General features: G+C 36.3%; 1 protein-coding gene across 3 annotated transcripts in view; it reads left to right on the top strand.

Annotated features, from left to right (window-relative positions):
- Positions 1 to 17,040, top strand: part of GALNT13 (polypeptide N-acetylgalactosaminyltransferase 13) — a 187,306-nt gene that overhangs the window by 110,775 nt on the left and 59,491 nt on the right. For all 3 annotated transcript variants that reach the window (XM_025166288.2, XM_007427590.4, XM_088146568.1), the window contains one exon: positions 7,250 to 7,367. In XM_025166288.2, the coding sequence (XP_025022056.1) occupies positions 7,250 to 7,367 (118 nt within the window). The remainder of the gene's footprint in view (positions 1 to 7,249; positions 7,368 to 17,040) is intronic.

Raw genomic sequence — 17,040 nt, forward strand, 5'->3', positions numbered from 1 at the left:
GTTCTAACTTAGAACTGATCATTTCTATTTTTTTTTTAGTTCTAACTAGCACATTTTTCATTCTGCATGGCCGTTTACAGAGACAGTGGAATTCGCCTTCTCCAAGAACAAATTACTGCAAATGACTTTTTTTTTTTTAAAGGAATAACAGCTATTCACTGTTGCAAAATTATCAAGGAACTGAGTGGAGGAGATACCAGCCTTTGCTGGAGTTGCTAGGATTTATAGCAAAGGTTAATTAATTTAGTGACTATGTTGTTAAAACCTGCAGATGATTGTTACTTAAGGCAATTATAGCAGAAAACAAAAATAATTTACTCCTAGAGCGTTACAGATACCTCCTTTATCATTACTGCAATGAAAAGAACCTTTGGATTATTTTAAAAATGGTAATACCTTACTGTTACAAATAAATATTCAGAAACAGTTTAGAACAAATTCATTCATTCTGTTTCAAATAAATTTTAGTGTTATCACAATTAAACATCAATTTTTCCCTAGTTTTAATTTTTGTTACCTTAAAATCTTTAATAGACAAATCAATTCATTTTGAATGTTCTTATTAAAGCAAGGAATCTTTTCTGGAATAAGGTCTTTGTGGATTATGATCTTTATTTTTTATTTTTTCCTGAAAGAGCATAGAACAAAATGATGGGCGCAGAGAATATGTTCAGTAGACTAGGGTAATGCCTACATACAAAAACCTTTGTTCAGAATCTTGAACATGCTTTTTATGAAGTGTATTGAAGACTAAGAGTTAGAATACCAAGAATGAAATCCTGATTTAAAGATGTTATGTTTTGAAAATGTTGATGTGTTTTTGTTTTCAAAATGATGACGCAATTTTATGGTTTTTAATCCTGTTTGGTCTTTTGAGATCATGATGGTTATAATGAAAAGCAGAGCTGCAGAGCATGCAAGTAATACTTTTTCAGGCAAGCAAAATAATCTGTTTTGATGGCAAATGAATGCCAGACAGATTTGCAACTGTCTTTGAAATAACCAGAAGAGACGTATGTGATTAGATTTAGGGGTAAAGATGGAATTAACTTTAACAGAAGAATCTTGACACTGTGGGGGATCTTTCTGCTTAAGATATCAAAAAAGCTTTGATTGCCTTATTTAGGCTGAATCGTTTCCAAATGAGACAAGAAAGTCCAAGAGCTATTCCCTCTTCTCTGACCACAGCTCTATAAGCAATTCCTTCCCTCCCTGTTTCGAAGTCCAACAACTGCATGTGGTTAAAAAAGTCCATCCCTAACAGGATTCTGTATTTCGCCCATCTGGATCTCATAGTGAGTTTTAGGAGTTTATTTAAGGATGCCACAGAGGGAACATAGCTGTGCCATTTTTCCTGATAGCTCTACCATATAATAATAAACCTTACTTAAGCTCTTTGGCCCATCTGTTAGATATTAATTCCATTGCATATGTCAAATAATTCTCATCCATTAGGCTGCAGTGTCACCTTAAGAAGAACATGCCTGAAACAGTAGCTTAGGCCAGTCTGAATTCCTCCAAATGTTCAGGCTCTGTTGTTTCATGTACCCGTGTCACATCTTCATGTACATGGAAAAGGCACATTTCAGGGCATTCACCCTGTGTCAGTCCAAGGGTACCAATGCTCATTTCTAGATATACATTTTGATCTTTTTATGCAATTTGAGGCTATTCTGTTACTAGCATTATCCAGAATCAAGATACTTATTAGCATAACTATTTCTACTCCAAAGCTTATAGCTGTGCTGACAAATCTCCTGTGCTTATCAATTTATTTTTGTCTTGAGATACATATTTTTGGGGAGGAGTTCAAAACTTGCTTGAAAATTAAGGTAATTCCATGGACCCATTTTCGTCTCCTTTGGCCTTTAAAAAAATTATTTCAATAAAAGTATTATCTATTTATTACATTTGTATGCACCATTTATTACATTTGTTGTAATTATAATTACAATAAAAATTACAGTAATATCTCCATGGTACAAAACTAGCCCACAACTCCAAATAACAACATGCAACCCTAGCTTTCATGTTAAAAAAATAAAAAACCAAAATAACAATTACAGTACACAATAAATTAAAATAGTTTAGGCAAATTTGAATTCTCTCAAACCTTCAGGCTGTGCTGTTTCTACTGGTAGTGAACAACTTTTCCCCAAGAGCTCTCCAGAAAAGCTCGGTCTTTTCTGGGGAGCTAATTTTGGAAGGCCATCACCAAGGGGAGGGGAGGGCACTAACTAGGGAGGGTCTTTCAGAGCATTGGCCCATGATAGCAAAGCAGAACTTTCAGGGCTCAGCCCCTCCCTTTCCAATATCTCATGAAATTGAGGCACCACCAGCAGTTTCAACCCATCTCATACTCTGAACAAATGCAGGTAACATAGTTAGTGGCAAAACAACTGTTTAATCTACTAGACTAGGTTATAGCCAGATAAACTCAAAGTATTTTAGAAGAAATTGAAGCAAATAAATGAGGGCCTATGAAAGAAAAAGATGGTTGTTTCATATATAGCTATTCAATCCTTTCCACAGCCTTCATAGATGAAAACAATAAAGAGAATTATATGTCATGTGCATATTTATAACATGAAACTTGAACTTCTGAATAACTTCATCTTCTGCTAAAAAACACAAGGGATAGAATAAAATCTTATGGCACTCAAGGAACAAAATAGATGTATAGCATCTTGCATTGAACTGCTGGTACAAAAAGCCTTTAAATATATGCATTCATTCACATTTGAGATATTAAAAATGTCTCATAGGTATTAAAAGTATTATTTTAGTTGATTTAATTGACAATACATGCTCTCTGTCTTGTCATATGACACAAGCTGCTGTCAATGTGAGTTTATCATAATATTTACAGATCTGTTGAGCCTTGAAAATGTATAAGAGAAAAAGTTGAAATGATTTTATTTCCTAAGCCATTTGTAGTAATGACAATAACAGTGACATTTTAGAACTGGTTCATGCATCCAATTTTACTTCCTTAATGAATAACAGTTTGGTTGTCAAGTTCAATTTTATTTTAAAACTCTTGAGGCATATTATGCTATGCCAATAATTGTTTAAATGAAATGAAATATAATTTATTCAGAATATTTATATCTTGCCTACTGCCCAAAGGTCTTAAGCCTGCATAGTATAAATTTAATATTCATTAAAATGGATGAGTTACTAGTGATGCAAAAAACTGAATATGAGTTCTCCTCAATCCTCAGATCCTTTTACTGCTATTCTGTTGCTGATCCTTGGGACCATAAATGGTCTTAAATGAAATTATATAGCACAGGATCTAATGGGCTCAAGGTGTTCTAGAGCTTTTCTCTAGGAAATTGATATTCTTGCCCTATTCGGTCCTATCACTTGGTCCATGTTCCCTGAATTAAAGATCTGTCACTGGGTTCTCTTTCAAATATTGTTATCCCAGAAGTGCTTATGTTCTTTCATTTAAGTGATCACTTTGCTTTGATTCCGTTTTCTCCTCCTCCTCCTCCTCTTCCTCCATTTTTAATTCTTAGGCTGCTGTTAAGTGCACTTGAATTCCCCAGCTCTTTGGAACAGCCTCCCACCTGAGATCTGAGGGATCCCTACCCTTTTAGCTTTCCAGAGAGCCATGAAGACCTGGCTCTTCCCTCAAGCAATGGGCTAGAATGGGGGTTGAGCTGGGAGGATATTTGTTCTGGAGCCTGGGGGGAAGGTGCCTTTGTTTTTAGCTATGTTTTTATGGATTGTTGTGAGCGCCTAGAAACATTATATGAGATAGGTGGCCATGTAAGTCCTGAAAATTAATTAATTAATTAATTAATTAATTAATTAATTCTTGAGGAAGTTTTGTCCTAACAGGCATATGTTGTTTCCTTTAAAAAAAACAAAATTAACTAATAGTGTCAGCAAAATTTGAAGTTATATTTTATACAAAAGCTCTTTTCTTGTCCTTATTTAACAATTCATTCTAGATATTTTACTTCTATTTCATGTAATAATACAGTGGTACCTCGGTTCACAAACTTAATTCATTCTGCGACTCTGGTCGCGACCCAAATTGGTCGCGACCTGAATCAAATTTTTCCATAAGGTTCAATGTAAATACGGTTAATCCGTTCTGACCCCTCCGAATTTGGTTGCCAAGCGATTTTGGTTGCAACCCGAATCAAATTTTCCCATAAGGTTCAATGTAATTACGGTTAATCCGTTCTGAACCATATTTTTTTTTTTAAACCACAAAAATATGACACAAAGTACAGTACGAAGAGAGAGAACGCTAACCTTGCTCAATGCGACTTCTGGCGTGGAGGACAGGAAGGTGGGTGGGGAGGCGGTTATTGCTTGGAGGGAGAGTCCCCCTCCCTACAGGAAGCCATGACCATGTGGCACGGCAGGGAAAATGGCCGCGGATCCTGTTCGTCACCCGATCCGGCGTTCGCGAACGGAAGCAAAATTTTGCGAACGGAGCTGTTTGTGACCCGAATTGGTCGTGAACAGAAGGGTTCGTGACCCGAGGTACCACTGTATAGGCATCTTCTATAAATTTGAGTGCAGTGAAGGGAAAACCCCAACCTCCTCCTAAGTAAGCCACAGCTGCTGACTGTAAGTGCCTGTGGACTCAGGGCTGGCTAAGCTTAAACACTGCTCTGTCAAAAGAGCAGGTTTGGGGGTTGGAGAAGAAGATGAAGGCAGACATCAGATACCAGAGGATGATGACAAAGAGAAGCCTACAGAGGAAGTGCTGGAAATTACCCATATCAAGGCCTGTATAAACAGACTCTCCCAGCCGTCTATGCTGTTTGGTTGGAACCTGTCTCATTTATCAGGCCCTAAATAAAGCTGGTTCCGCTATTGGAATTCCTTAGGTGAGGAAAGGAAGGGGCTGGGGTTTTCACAAGTAGGGATTTGCCTGTTTGCTGAGGCTGGGACTTCCATTGAGTCTGGTGGTGCAAAGGAGGATAACAAGTCTGGAACTGCTGCTGCCTGTCCCATTTTTCTCCCTAAATTTGAATATTTTTATGTTTGAGAATTTTTGTTTTGTATGTTCAGTTTGGACTGCTGACACTCCAAAGAGACTCTGTTGGTTTTCAACCCCAAGCCCTGAATGCTTAAGGGTCTGTGAAGAATAAACTTCAGCAGGTTTTCTATGTCTTTGGAGTCCAGTCTTCATTTGCTGTTACTCATGAGTCAGACCACTTCTCTGTCTACTTTGCCACATTTAGGTCTGGATATTTTGTTTAAGTGCTTCTTGTAGCTAGTTTTGTGTGTGTGTGTGTGTGTGTGTGTGTGTGTGTGACTTCAAGTCAGTACTGACTCCTGGAGTCCTGGACTAGTCCTAGCAGTTTTCTTGGTGAGATTTTCAAAAGTGGTTTGCCCTTGCCTCCTTCCTAGGGCTGAGAGGGAGGGACTGGCCCAAGGTCATCCAGCTATTTTGTGCCTAAGGTCTCCCAGTTTCTAGCCTGGTGTCTTAACTACTGCACCAAACATAATATTACTTTTAGCTTTAAGGTTTTCATTTGTGCTTTAAGTGAAGTAGAGATCAGTGGCTGCATTTGAACAGGAAAACATAAGCATTATTGGTCAAGATAATAACTTTATATGCTTAATTATGTAAATGCTTCCTGTAATTTAGTGAATAAAATTGTGGACTGTCTATCAAGAGCACATAATGGGGGTTATCTCTAGTTCCAGCTATGAATGAAAGCCAGTGGATCTGTGATGGACTGTGTCTACAAGGAGGAGAGTGATGTGGTCAAGGCTATCAGGAGGGAGAGGGTGCATTCCAGGAGGAGGGAGGAGACAAGAGGCAGCTGAGTCCGCAAGAGGAGCATGGGAAGCGAAAGAGGTTCAGGATAGCCACTCCCTAGAATCTCCCAGGGTATATCCACTAGTTGCTGTAGTATAGATTTAGTCTGGTAAGATTCTATAAAGGGCAAGCAAATAAAGGACCTATACTGGACTGAACTGTTTCATCGTTGTTCTTGGGCTGGGCCTGACAGGATCATTCTTGAAGTAGACCCACTGAAACTATTAGAACAAAACTGGGTAAACAAACAAACAATTATTTGGCTATGTATGTGAAGAAATCTTTGGAATGTCTCCAGCACAGTCTATTTGCTGACAGATCAGGTTCCCCTCCCTTCTCCCCCAGTCCAGTCTGTTCTGGAGCCCAGGGAGATCATTCAAAGTAGAATTGGGATGAAGAGGAGCAAGAGGAAATCTGTTTGGGTGACATAGGATATAGTGTTTTGAGAGAATCTGTTTCACTGAAATTTATTGAATAATTCATATAAATTATTTCTTGATCTTTTACATGAGTATTTGTGGGAGATTTGTGACTGTGCATGAGTTTTTGTCTATTTATAAATGAAAGTTCTGTCTTGTGCTATCAAAAGTAAGAAAATATAAACCATTTCCTCCTTCCTCCATGATAATAGAATATTCCACCCTACTTCTTTAAACAATTTCTATTGAACAAATTCACTCTATATCATAGAAAAAATTCTAACATGCTGCTTCATCAAAATGTATGCATGATATACTTTGATAAATCAATAGATTCAATAAAAATCACCTGACTAAAGCACTTGCTTGCATCCTCTGCTGTGCAGTTGTGATTGTAGAATGCATATTTTATTACTCAAAAGAATGAAGGAATCAAATCATTCAAATGGAATACAGTAGGTTCCTTATTCGAATGCATCAGTTATGGAGTCCTAATGTGAAACCTGTGTGCTTAGTACAGTGTATACATTTCTAAACAGATTTTAAAGAAATTCAATATAAATGTTTTAAAAAGAATAATGAACATTTTCAGGCATTGGGATATTGGCAGTTCTATATATGTGATTATTACCTGGATTTGAATTTCAGACATTTATAATAAGCCTGTAAAAGAATTGTGCTCTTGGTAATTTATAGACACTTTAAAAACTTTAGATTTTATTTAAAAATGCAATATTCCACTTCTTACATTATATTATTATAATATTTTAAACAAAATAATTTTTAAAAACTTTAAATGCATGCATGAATTGGCTACTGTTAGAATACATACTGGAGTTCCAGGGCAGAGAATGAAAATTATCAACATTATTTAACTTAATAATACACCTTCAACTTCTAATAAATGAAATATAATTCTGTCTATATATATCTGGAGGATATGTGCTATAGTATCACTTATTAAATTCCACACAGTATCTTTCAAAAAATATTTTTCTTTTCCTTTTTTTATTTTTCTTTTGTTTTCAACTAGGACCCCTACTATGGCTGGTGGCCTATTTTCTATTGACAGAAACTACTTTGAAGAGATAGGAACATACGATGCAGGAATGGATATCTGGGGTGGAGAGAATCTTGAAATGTCTTTTAGGGTAATTTTCCATTTTATTTCCTTTTGTAATAACTGGCAGATTTTCTGTAAAAAAGTTAACATTTAAGATAGGGATATTTTAATTTTGTTTGTCTTAAATGAAATCTTTTCCTTGGTTTGAAATTAGGGAGAGAATCCAAATGGAGGGCTTTTTCAGTGGAGGGCTTCATTCAGCAAAACCGGTAAAGGGCAAATTCCCTTCCTTCCAGGCTCTTTCCAGATCCTCCCTGAATAAGGAATTCTCTTACTCTTTGTTCTGCTGAGTGAAACCTTCTGTTCATGGAGTGATTTGAGCTGAATTTCATCCTTCAGTTTTGGTGCCATGGTTTTTTTGTTTTTTTCGTTTCACACAACATAACACATAATGTTATTTTTGAAGCTTTGGGTATCTGAAAACTGCATGATGTAGATTACAGGCCTATGGGTCATTATTAACCATATCTGTGTCAGTGTTGCATATGCCAATATGTTATTTCATTTCATGACTTCACAGCAAGTTGGGAGATGGAGGGTTATCATGGAAAGTCCACAACCATCATCAGGATTATGGATTAAGTACACATACTGTGGATGTCCCATAGTATGTGTATTTCTTTTATGCAGCCTGTGCAAAAATCTCATTTTGTTTCCTACGATTAATGTATATCTTTTTATCTAGAATTTGCCAAGCATATTATAGTTTCTCATTCAGATTTCCTAAGTATCTGGTGATTTTTATTTGAATGTTTTCCTGAATGTATACTAATTTTATGTGTGGGGGATTGTGTTGTTCTTTTCTAAGAAGACTTCACTTACTGCTGCTGTGCCGGCTGCATTTGAAATAAAGGAAATCCTTCATCAATTACTTTCACAACTCAGGTTGTGGGGGAGATCTAAAGTCAAGTCTTCCACCAGCCATGGAAGTTCTCTGAGTTATTTGGACTAATTTATTTATTTATTACGTTTATATGGATTAGCTACTTTCTCAGCCTGATCTACCTCAACTTCATTGTTGTGGAAAAACAGGAGAAAGAAGCGCTAATACATGTCTTGAGCTGCTCGGAGGAAAGGCAACCTATAAATTTAACAAATAAAGAAATAATAAATAACAAAATGCAAATATACATGCATTTATTTAACTGTTCATTTATTTTTTTAATTTATGTACGTGGCTTAAAAAATGTTCATGGTATTGGAAGCCAAAGCTTCCAAATGTTTTTGTCATGTGCTTACAGTAACATTCTTAAATTGTGTTTTAGGAATGGGAATTATGTTTCCAAGTGACTGAATCTGGAGCCAACCATTTCAGTCATCTGTAAATTTGAAGCCTATGACAGAAATGAAATGATGGAAATTTCTTGAGTTTCTCAGTGATCTTAAATAAATTAGAAAATTGATCTTAAAATAAAATGGGTATAAGAAAAAATAATAAATGACGGACTACAGAGATTTGTACTACTGTATTTAAAAGACCCTGTTTTCATAATGACTCATCTGATGGAACAATCAGCTCTCAAGGGTGCCACCCATAGCTTGCCACTTGTTCTTACGATATTCTCACTCATATATTTTACCCAAATCAAAACAGGATGTAGAAAATTACATATAGAGGCAGAACATGCACATTTATATTTCTGGTGGATATAATCTGAGGAATGCAAAGACAGTTGCTTCATTATTTATAGACTAGAGGGTCATAGGATGGGTGAATGTGTGAAACTCAAGGCTTATGGTATATTTTCTGCGTGCAGGAGGGGGCGCTGAATGATTGCTCAGATCATCCTACAGAAGTTCTCTGAAACCTTTTCTATTTCAGTTGTGAGCAGAAAACCTTTGGCAGTCAGTTAGGAGGCATTTTTGAATACTGAATTTCTTATCTTTGATTGGAGATAAAAGTCTTTAATTACTCTTTTTCTGGGAACTTAGGTATAGAAATTCCAATAGAGGAACAGTTGGAGAAGGAGGAGTTGCCTGGCTTTATGCAAGCCATATTTGCCCTGTGGGTCAGGGCTTTCCTCTGTCTGCCAAAAGGATTTTTGGAACAGATGTTCAAGGGGATAATTATTTTTGTCCTAGTAAGCATACCCTACATGCTAATTACAGGACTGGCCCGTCTTAATATCCACACCCAAAGAGCCTGCTTCTGCTTATACTCCCAGCATTATTCCAGCCTGCATGATGGGTGGTCAATCAAGCAACAGTCAGACATCCATTGTCCAGTACTATGCCAAATTCTATAAGCTATAGTTGATAAAGTTTATGGAGTCTTTTCACTCACCCCTGACTATATGTATTTAATTTTACCCTGATTAGCATTTGTTTTATGTTTGGGTCATATTGCACATATCCTGCTTGTGGACTTCTCAGAGATTTCTGGTTGCCTGCTGGAGGAACAGGAAGCTGTTGTAGATAGCATTTTGAGTGATTCAGGAGGAATCTTCTTATGATCTTATCTATATGACACATATAGCATACATATAATATTGATGTGAAAATTTCTGTGCTTTTAAGCATTTGAAAGTATGATCCATCAGAATATTATTGTGAGATGCAAGCTATTGCTCTATATTCAAAAATTATTTTGGGCTGCTTTAGCTAAGCCATTACTCAATTAAAAAAAACACACACAGAGACACTTGGATTTTTTGAAGTTTGCTGTCTGACTTCCCTTCTTTCTGAGATCTTAAATGTACACTCTTTTATCTTTAAATGATTATCTAAGGTAAAAATGTCTTTCTCTCTTTTTACTAAAACACATCTATTACATGTTAAAAAAGGCAAGAATAACATCAAAGATTCCAGAGGTAATTTAGCATGGCACAGCACTGAATCAAATCACTATCACATTTCTGCATCAAGGCTTGTAAAGTAAATTGCTTAACGGGCATGCCTGAATCACACAAAATCAGACAATGTAGCTCTCCGTCTCTGATAGCTGAAGTGACTTGAGTCTAAATTCTTCTTGTTACATCCTTACTAATCTAATATTCACATTAGACAGAATGGGCTCGCTCCTTTTTTTAACTCTCTGTAAAGAAGATTGTAGAAATTTGCTGCCTTATCATTCACATAGAAGTAAAAAGTCCTTTTAGATGTTATATAATACATTTTCTATAACATCTGACTGAGCTCATTGCAATGTTTGTTATTAATTTCTGTTTATATATTTGATGTATATCTTACCCCTCCTCCAGAAGTTCAAGGGGCATGCATACTATTCCTTCCTCCAGTTCTGATCTACAACAAGAATCCTTGATGTAGGTTGAGCTGAGAGAGAGAAACTAGTCCAAAGTCACCCAAGTGGGTTGAGGATGAATTTGAACCATGAGACTTCTCCAACTGTCAATGTAAATAGAGAATATTATAGGCATGAAGGGAGTGGGTAGGAATTTTCTTATTTACATTTTTAATTTTAGTCATCTTCATCTGGAAGTGTCATATGTTTGGTTAGCCACACTAGAGCTTCTACTAAATGCCTAGGATTAAAAAAAAAGAAATCAGGGCATGTTGCATCCAGCTTATATTCAGGAGTGTTTAAGAAACAGAGAGATATGGATATACTCCAAGTATCAATTTAAGCATCAGAGTATTGTAATTTGAATATAAATTGAGTCCTTTCTTCAGTGAGGAATTGAAATATTTTTAGAAATTGGAACCCTATTGATATTTATAGTTCTATTTTTAAAAAAAAAAAAAAGGCAAGCAAACTGAAAACTGAATGCTTCTTTGGCATTATACATACATAGTTTGTGGGATAAATGGTACCAACTGTATGCCACAGCTTATCGCTTTCCCTTTTTTCTTTGAGAAGTCTGTGACCAAGTGAGCCATTAGCCGTCTAGAAGATCTGTGACCTTGCTGGGCTGTGCTTTTCATTGCCTAAGAAATCTTAAGTAATAAATTGCCTAGAGAGGAAACCTATTTCCCTCCCACCTTTCTCTGCATATTTGATCTTTAAGAAAAATAATAATGGAATGAACTGCTCAAATCAAATAAAGAAGCACACATTATGTGGACAATTCTGTGAAAAGAAAATGGTACTGAAAATAAGCAGCACTGATGAAGAATGGGGAAGCAAGGCACTGCTTTTTGAAGCTGAGTATCAGAAATTAGGAATAAAAAGAAATTGGGTTTCTCTTCCAGATCATTATAGATCTTAAGAGATCTGCAAGAAATGAAGCAGACTGTTTTATACACTATAGATTCCAGCAGCCCAACTGTGACTGACAAGATGCATTTTGGTGTTGTAGCAGTTCATATACCAGCTATAATATTTGAAAGATTCTTTTTACACAGTTTAATGTAGTCTAATTACACAGATGCCAGGACTTTGCAGCCTTGGCAGTGGGAATGCAGTTAGATCAAACTACTAAAAACTCACTTTCAAAGATTATGCTGAAAGCCATTTCTACTGCTTCAGGGTTGGATTATTCTCAAAACGTTATTTTTATCACAACATTGCTGTTTTTTAGGAGTGGTATTTAGTGGGGAAAGTTATAGAAGCTGGACCTATCATAATATTACATATATTGGATTGTAGAACGTTACAAGTAGCCCTCATTTGGTGATCACAATTGGGACTGGCAACTCAGTTAAGCAAAGCGGTCTCTAAGTGAAACCGTGACTGTGCTTACAATCTTACTTCAGCTTTCCTTTGCTTTACAGACCTGTGAAGGTTGTAAATACAAGGATTGGTCACAAAGTTACTTTTTCATCACTGTCATAACTACAAATGGTCACTAAATGAGGCAGTCACTAAATGAGGACCACCTGTAAAGGCAATGAGGTTAAAGAACAAACTGCAGAGTATAATGCAGGTCTTTAATTGCAGGCATGGAGTGATTTTTTTTAACTTTAAAAAAATTAAAACCAACATGCAAATGGTCACATTTATTGTATTTCGAGAGTAGTAAGGCATTGAGTCTGTTTGGAAATCCCACTGTTTTTAAAGAATAGTTCCCAGGATTAAAGCACATTTTCATTTAAGCATAAAAGGAAACATGGATATTTAGTTGAGATGTGATCTAATGCCTTTATGGCTAATTCTGTAATTGCATCTCTATGAAAATCTGTTGGGATGAATTGAGAGCTGGCCTTCCATGAAAAAGTAGCTTTTTCTTCTTCTAGTTGACATTGAGCTATCTCTTACACAGAGTCATGAGCAGCATGCCACAGTGATCATGAATCCCTGTAATACAGATTGATTGACTTTGAATCAGAGGTGGATGTATAAAGCCTTGAGGGAACTGGAATGGAAACATTGCAAATGTATTTTACTAACCATTTGGCTTTGATGTTGCTTAAAATTTATGGACAGTTTGGAAATTTTGCATTTGTTTCTGCTTCTGCATTTGGCGTTTTAATATACTTTTGTATTCTGAAAGGTCAGCTACTTTCGGATACTAATTTTTTTGGAAGAGAAAAGCAGAGGAAAAATCTTAAATAATATTGTGCTATAAATCATTTTGGAAATGTGTTTCTGATATGCTTATGAAACTAGGAGCTCTGCTGTGAGAGAAAATATATAATTACTATGAATAAATGTGAGAATTCTTAAAAAAAAAAACTGGGATGAAAAAGGAATAATTCCTTATTGCTTGATGATTATGGGCTGTAAATGTTGTATTATATAATGGTCACATATGGTATTTTCATACTGCAACCAAACTTGCTTTCCAAACTCAGATGAAACAACATCATGCTAACCATTGTTTATCCTTACCCCAAACTCTGAGATGCAGCATTTCTACTTCAAAACAGGTTTTTGAGGGTTCATGTTGAGCCTGAAGTACGTTGAGTTGCCAGAGACAGGCCCATAAAATTACAGATATGGCACATATTTCACATTAAGAAGTGTCCATAGACTGTTTTGAGCAGCTCATATCCAAGACTACATTCTTGGCCAATATCCCTTCCATGATCAATTTCCAGCTCAAGCTAATTTTAATAATGACAAACTGCACTTAGGAGGCAGCCTATTTCTAATCCTGAAAATGGCCAAGGAAATTGACTGATTACATTCCCACCACCAGGGATTGCTTTGCATCAGGACAGTGATCAGGTTTCCATACTTGAAATACGTCTTCTAAACTAGGATAGAAAACTAGGATCACCGATCAGAAAAATGTTGTCCATGATGGTGGTGAAATACAGACAGCCTCACTCTGTTGCCCTTTCACAAGGCCATGAAGATCTGGATCTTCCCCTAGCCCTTGGGGTTGGGATGTTAGCATGGGGGCTCTGGCATGGTTGTATGAGATAATGGTTTTGTGGGTATACTGAGCCTCAGTGTAGTTTTAGTTGATTTTTTACTTCAATCAAATTCTTTGTTTTTATTTGTTCACTGCCATATAAATGGATTAACAAATATAGACAATTTATATGGACCCATATAAATTGGATTAACAAATAAATTATAACGAAATCATTGTCATTATATAGGAATACTTATTACTTGCTGTAATTTTCAGGCAATAGCTTCCAAACCAACATCACCTCCAACATTTCTTATTCTTCCAGACAAGTCATGAAAATGTCAAAGCAATCACAGAAAAACATAAGACATCAGGCAAAATAGTAGCACTGCTTTACATGGCAAATGAAATATAAGTAAGGTAAAATAATTTAGCAAGCAGCCTATAAACCAAGCCAAGCATAATGAAGCTAAGAACCAAAGAATGCAACAAATCAATTGTCCCAAATAAGTAGGTGAATCTCCAATAACTGAGAATGCAAGTTACTGGGCATATTGTGATGGAGGAAGTTCCGTGTCAAGATTAATCCACCAAAAACGCTCTCTCCCTTAATGTCCACAGGAGAGAGAACTGTAGAAGGGCTTGCAGTGACGTCATTATAGGCAGTATATATCAAAAGGGCAATCAGCACAAAATGTTGGTAATTAGCTGTGCTAGCCATTTTCCAATATTTATTCTTTAATCATAAGAATATAAGAGTAGCCCTATTGAACTCAAGTTTATTCATTATAGCGTCCTGTGATTTTTTATTACAACTTTAGAATTACATCCAGTTCTTCTGATAGTAGAGACTATTCTGGTCAACCCCCCCCCCAAAAAAACCCCAATTTTCTGGGGTACCCAGGAAACTAATCATCTTCACATACTCTGTTGACCTGGCTGCCTGTTCCTTATCTGTGAAATGTGTTTTGATATTATTATGCCCAAACTATTTCTCTTGGTATACTAATTAACTTATGTTTAATTGCTTTCACTCTAATTAAGTAAAGTCTGCAATCAGTTGCTATAGCAACATTTCCATTAATACCAATCATCTTTTGATGTTCAACTCTTTTCTTAAATCTATAGCAGTGTTCAGTTGGAATGTCAAATGCTTTAATAGATAAACATTTTGTTTAAAATAGATTCTTAACCATATGCTGCCCTTCAATAGAAATATAAGCACAGCTGAATTGACCATTTCCCCCCTCTTGCCCTTTTATGATAGCAACATGGCCAAATTGTCTGCCTCCCAGTTTTGACCCATGTCAGGTAAAACACATAGTTGAAATCAGCTCTTTGGTTGGATTTATTCATGACTTCTTATATATTGTTATTGTTAGATTTATGCCACACTTTGGGTCTGAAGCAGAGAATTGCTTTGGAGAGCATGGGCATGTATGTCTGTTTTCTTGGTACTTTCTTAAAGAAGCAATATCTTTTCTTGGGCCCTTACAGTAGCAGTGCAATTATGGGAAAAGTTGTGTTTGAAGGAGATGCTAATGGTACAACAAGGTGCTTTGGAGCTGGGATGCCTCCTTATTTCAAATATATATTCTCCAGGGGATCACACAGCTATGAAGAGCCCTGTTGGCCCACACCCCTTTGAAAGCACCTTTTCTGCTTCAGAGTCAATGTGCTGCATAACCCTAATATGAAGAATATCCACTAGCTGCTTTGCCAGCCTTGTACCATCCTTCCTTTCTTGTGTGGCACATCCATCAAGCTATATTACTGAAGGCTTCTATATTCATCTCACCTATTTCTGAAATTCATAGGTATCATTTTCTTTAGCTGGTACAGGCCAGCTTCATTCAGTTATTTTGAAATTGAACATAGATGGAACAAGCCAAAATCTCTTGATATTGGATGAAAGTAGCTGGGACATGTTAACAATGAAAGTAAAGACTTATGCCATCATCCAGAAACAAAGAGGCATCATCAGAGCCTGGGACAAGGGTAGAATTGTTATCATTATGATAAACCATGGTTTAATTGTGCATGGGAATGGAATCCTCCATGTGACCTGATATTGGAAGAGACACCGAAGACTCCAATACCTGTGGCACAGAGTTGAACTGTGGCATTCTTGGTGCTGTCTGAGCTTGGTTGGTTGTTTGCAGACATTTCATTTCAGTGCAGTGATATTACCTAGTTGGGTAAGGACACGTCTGCAAGCAAATAGCCAAGCTCAGGCAGCATCAAGAATGCCACACCAAAGACTCCCAGGAAAAATCAACAGTGGTGATATAAGAGTAGACATTCTCTTACAAACAATATTGTTTGTAAAGGTCAGGGCTCCAAACTGAAGGCTGAATTAGTTTTGACTGAGTCCTTATATGTGTACTAGAATTGGTACTATTTCACGTTCCATGAAAGGTCTGTAATTGCTTATTATTTTGTCATTAGTTGGGAAAGACTGGTGAGGTAGCCAAGTTTTTGACATTAAATGGTTTAGGAAACTGAAACCCAAGGCAGATCTTGCTGAACTCCACCAGCATTCAAGGAAAATAAGGACAAATGAAGTATAAGGGGTGGCAGAGTAATGCATGATGTGGGGGGGAGACATATGTTCAGAGATAGTATTTAAGTGGCTGTGAGTCCTAGAAACAAAGATTTCATGGTGAATATGAAAATGATTCATCGTCTATCAAGCGTAAAAAAGGCAAAAATCGATTGTCAAGATTTTTATAAAGTGGGCTGAGTATAACACAGTCACTATTATAATGTGATTATATAATTAGCTATTTATATGGTGTATGCACAATTATATAATATATGAACAATGTTGATGACCCAGTCTCAGAAGTATTACAGGATTGTAAAACCTGAGAAAACAACAGCCAGCAAGATTCTACGCTGATCAGGAAAGGCTTAAGCATTGGGATTAAGCAGGGAGAGTAGTATGATAATGGGGCAGTCAGGGGTTCTAAAATTATGAATGAAAAGAACAATATTTCTGAATTAAAAGGTAGAGTTCATGGTTCTGCTTTCAGAGAGGGATCTTCTCCATTAGAAGGAGTCAGAGGGAATTTGAGGCTCTAGAAGCCTCTTCCAAGATGATTGAGACTCTACAGTCTTTTTTTTAAAGATTAAATAAAGTCCCACTTTTTTCAGTGGGTCTGTTCTAATGACAGTTACAGCTTATTTATCTTACCAATTTCAGTGATCTAGTTTGCTTTAATCTGGATCTATATGCATATGTTGGTTACTATCATATATCTTTTATTGTTGTATAAATTGTGTGTTTGGGGATTGGATGAGATGTAATTATGATAATTGATAACAGTGAAGGGGAGGAGAGAATCTCTTTTTATGTTCCAAACAAAGCCATCCAATTTTGTGTTGATTGCAAGGATACTATTATACAATAGCCCAAGCCATTCACTTACGTCTCCTACAACTTTTAAAAAATCTCCATAAGATTGATTAGTAATGTTCAGGATTATAAAGTTGTTTTCT

The sequence above is a fragment of the Python bivittatus genome, unplaced genomic scaffold, assembly GCF_059951505.1.
Source record: "Python bivittatus isolate LINGU-HERP-01145 unplaced genomic scaffold, Pbiv_v1 ctg000480_np1212, whole genome shotgun sequence".
Taxonomy (NCBI): domain Eukaryota; kingdom Metazoa; phylum Chordata; class Lepidosauria; order Squamata; family Pythonidae; genus Python; species Python bivittatus.